Source organism: Chenopodium quinoa, unplaced genomic scaffold (assembly GCF_001683475.1).
Source record: "Chenopodium quinoa cultivar QQ74 unplaced genomic scaffold, ASM168347v1, whole genome shotgun sequence".
In the NCBI taxonomy this organism is placed as follows: Eukaryota; Viridiplantae; Streptophyta; class Magnoliopsida; order Caryophyllales; family Amaranthaceae; genus Chenopodium; species Chenopodium quinoa.
In genome coordinates this window covers 887,767-891,978 of record NW_018743893.1, presented here as the reverse complement: position 1 = coordinate 891,978, position 4,212 = coordinate 887,767, and the positions used below count along the sequence as shown (strand labels likewise).

Below are 4,212 nucleotides of genomic sequence, written 5' to 3'. Positions count from 1 at the left end.
ATATATTTCTAGTAGTACAAATAGAATTTTATGGACTAAGTAAATTTCAATGATATTAATGTGATATCTGATAGGCACATTAAGACTTTAATGATACCATTTATGTTTCTAATGATACACTAAATATATCATTAAATTTTAAAGTTATATAGAAAATGACCAACATACCCCGGTCTGTATAATGCTCGTACAGCACGGGTATGTACGCTGATCACTCGAATAAAACTAATTCACTCTCTAAACCCTACTTGTATGTTCTCACAGCTTGTGTAGTATAATTTGAACACCATGTTGTGGCTGTAGAAATATGACAGTCATGGGTGCATGAACATAGTTCGGCGAAAGCTCAAAGGAAAAGCGCTGTAGAATCATTGATAATGCCATTTTAGCTTCAATCATAGCAAAATTTTCCCCAATACATTTTCTTGGTCCCCAACCAAAGGGAAAGAATGAGTTACTTCCCCCTGTTGCCTTAAAAATTCCTTCGGAAAATCGATCTGGCTTGAAGTCATCCGCATCATCACCCCAGGATTTCTTGTCTCGCTGAGCAAGAAGTACTGGGAAAGTAACTATTGCCCCTGCAGGAAGCGATAGTTTTCCTAGTTTTGTGTCTTTGTAAATCCTCCGGTTTAGTTGGATTGCTGGTGGATATAACCTCAATACCTCGTACAGAATCAGGCTCATCTAAAGGAAACTAAACAACATTATTAAGTTACAGAACAGCATATATGTGCTGTGACATATGCAAGAAAAAATAACAAACAAAAAAAAAAACAGAGGTTTACGTGGTTTGTAATAACAGGACCTTGTATGTGCTATGTCACGTGTAGGGGGAAGACATATTCTAACGATATGAAAACATGAGATATGAATATCAGTGAATGTAATATTCTATATTTACTTGAACCTCAAAATGCTGTAATGACCAAGAAACGACTTACTGTCTTCAAATGACTTAGACCTTTAAAGTCTGGCACACTAAATCCAAATGTTTGCAACACTTCTTCCCGTGCTCGTGCTTGCCAATCTTGATGCTTGCTCAATAAAATCAATGTCCAAACTAGTAGTACTGAAGTAGTCTCTTGTCCAGCAAAGTAGAATAGTTTACATTCGTCCATCACTTCCTGAAGATTCATTTCAAGCTGTTGATTCTTGACACTGCCAACAGCATTTTGTGTCTCTTTCTGATTGGAATCCATGAGTGTTCCCAATAGGTCAAATTTTGGTGGATCTCCAGCTTCAATTTCCCGCTTCCTCTTGTTAATAACTCGTGTTAGTAACGTGTGTATTTGATCTTCGACTTTCTTCAACCTCCTATTATTCGCTGTTGGAACGTACCTACACATAAGAAGCATGCAGGCCACAATCATGAAAATTCTATGGTAGTCATCCTTAAAATGATTGTCATTATACTAATTTTCTTAACAGGTAGTGCTAGTGTTAAAAATTAGGACGGAGTATATGTGAATAATACCGGAGTCCTGGGATGTATACTGACTGCAGAGTACTAAGAGCCATGACAGTCATCTCCTTGAGAAGTTCGAATATTTGTTGTCCTTCCTCATAGCTACTACCAAATGCTGCTCTAGAGATCACATCAGCCGAAAGTGTAGTAAGATATGGCCACGCATCTAGTTCATTAGAATCCTCTTCATCTAAAATCTTCTCCCATTTAGTGATCATCTCCACACTACCATCATAGAATGCAGGCAACACAAGCTATAACAAACACCAACAAAATTTCGAACAAAACAAACACCAACATCATCGCCTAGCAATTAGGAGAATGTATAAATCATAAACGATAATCAAAATGAAATTATAAAAACGTTTCATTTATTTAAATACAGAAGGAGTATACCTTTAACTTCTCCATGTGAAAGGCAGGGCTTATAATTTTTCGATGTGTAGCCCATTTATCTCCTTCATAATTGACAAACCCCGGGAATAGCTTGTCAACGATTGGGTTCAACCTCGGTTTATGAAAATCCTTCATATTTGTTAAGGCTTCTCTAATCAACTCAGGGTTCGAGATGTTTATCATTGGTGTTGCACCAGCCCAAATGAAATAGTCCTGTCCTACATTAAAATCCAACAACCAATTCATCATTTCCTCATCATTCATTTCCAAAAATAATCTTCCTTAGCTTCACTCAATCTACATAAGACAATCTTAAAAGATTCGATCATAGATATATATAAAGTTGGGTATAATGAGAATTGAACTCCGAACCTCATGCTAGGTGGGAGTTTTACCATTGAGCTTTCACTCACTTACAACAAACTCCAACATTTCATAAATTTATCAAATTATAGGATCAATGTATTACTCTCTCTAATTATTTTAGTTGTTACAGTTTGAATTGTACGTTTATCATGCACAACTTTGAACATAAATATTTCTAATTACTTGTGAGTACATATATATATATATATATATATAAACATGTTTTGATAGGAAAAACTAACACTCGTAAAAAATAGAGGAAATACATACCAAAGTTGGTAACTAAATGATGACGAAGAGGGTCGACACGCAGAAAGTAAACATTGGAGAAGCCATTCATGGGGTTTTTCAAAGCTTGATTACACAAGAAGGAGTAATCTTTCATATCACCAAAGAATAGCTTGTAAGAAGTACCAGGTATACCCTGATTTCTTAACCATTTCTCTTGTTTCTTGGGTCTTAACCATACCCAATTCACCACTTTAATTATACTTGTTACAATTACTATACTTACTAATGAAATTAAGATGGAGATTAGTGTTGGGGTTTCCATTTTTTGATCTTTTTGCTGAATATTTTGTCAAATTAAAATTAAAGCTAATAATCAATGTATGAAAAAGAAAAGGCAGAGGAATTTTGTATTTTTACTAGTGAATTTTATTGTTGTTTTTCTAAGAATTGCTTAAATGAGAATAAAATAAATTATCTTATCATACTCTAGATGTAGGACATCAGTAGAAGGTGTAACAGGTGTTAGATATAATTGAACGGTACGCTTTGGTCAGAATTAGCTGCTAGCTCTGTCATCACTGATGTCCAACTTTGAAATCAAGGTATCTCGGAATTCCTAAAAGATTGTTGTATTTAGATTGATAGTATTGCCAATTATTGTAGGATACACAAAATATAATGATCCATACTCCAATGGTTATCGTTAAGAACTTGATTGCAATTTTAAATAGTCTCTAGGTATAAGCTTGATCATTTGAGGTAGAACATGCAATTAATTTGCTTGAAAAAAAAACTTGCCAAAAAGAAAATGTTAAAAGTAAATTAGTAATTAAGAATTTAAGATAAAGACAATAAATTAATGTTTTAAATAATAAGCTAAGCTAATAGCTAGTCATTGTGACTCAAACTAACTAGAAAGATAATAAACTTAAAAGCTTATTATGTGGCATATATGACAAGCTAATTTGTTAGCTTGCCATTAGAGTTGCTCTTAAATTCAATAATAATGATTTTGTGCACAAAATATAAGCACATTCCTACCAATGTAACAAGCAGCAAAGAATGTTGCTTCTTTGAGCCATTTTATGCAAGCTCACCAAGATATCGATCCGTTTATAGATAGTAAATTTTCTTTTTTTATTTATTCTGATAAGTTAGGGTATAGTCTTGAGAGAAGATTATCCTAAATTCTTGTTTACCTTTTCATTTTTTTTTTTTAAAAAAAAATCATTCTTTTATGGATGCCCAAAAAATGGAGCATACATAAAAGAATGAAGACATTTTAGATACACGACCTTGTTATTTTGGAAAAATGATTCACCATTAATATCATAATGGGCTTGTTTGACAATTGGCTTTTCATGTACCTTTTGGTTTTAAATGTGGTTAAACAGCAAATATATAAGTTTGGTTATTTGGATTTTTTGTTGGATTTTTAGATGTGAACTAGTAATGGCCCGGGCGATACTTCGTATTATCATAAAATTATAATTTTGATCAAAATTAAATTTAAAAGGTTAGCATTCAACAAAATTTATAAGTAAATAAAATATAATAATAATAAATTTAAGATTAATGGATGCTAGCTAGCTTTTATTCATTTTACGTGGCATAATGAAATACGAAGTAACACTTATGTAAATATCACTTTGTAAAATTGCTTAACTGGCATTAAATCTAGAAAATTAGCATTCGAAGGAATCAACAACCATAAGGAATCAATAACTTATTCATTAAAAAATTTAAAAAGCTCT

The 4,212-nt window shown here is 32.7% G+C and overlaps 1 protein-coding gene across 1 annotated transcript; it reads right to left on the bottom strand.

Moving 5' to 3' along the window:
• Positions 1-3,090, bottom strand: LOC110686683 (cytochrome P450 CYP72A219-like). The gene is made up of 5 exons (XM_021863291.1): positions 2,498-3,090; positions 1,862-2,079; positions 1,475-1,719; positions 942-1,338; positions 1-684 (listed from the first exon to the last, which is right to left on the bottom strand). Exons 1-5 carry the CDS (start codon positions 2,778-2,780, stop codon positions 259-261), a joined length of 1,569 nt encoding a protein of 522 aa, XP_021718983.1. The 5' UTR covers positions 2,781-3,090; the 3' UTR covers positions 1-258.
• Positions 3,091-4,212: the final 1,122 nt, after the last annotated feature.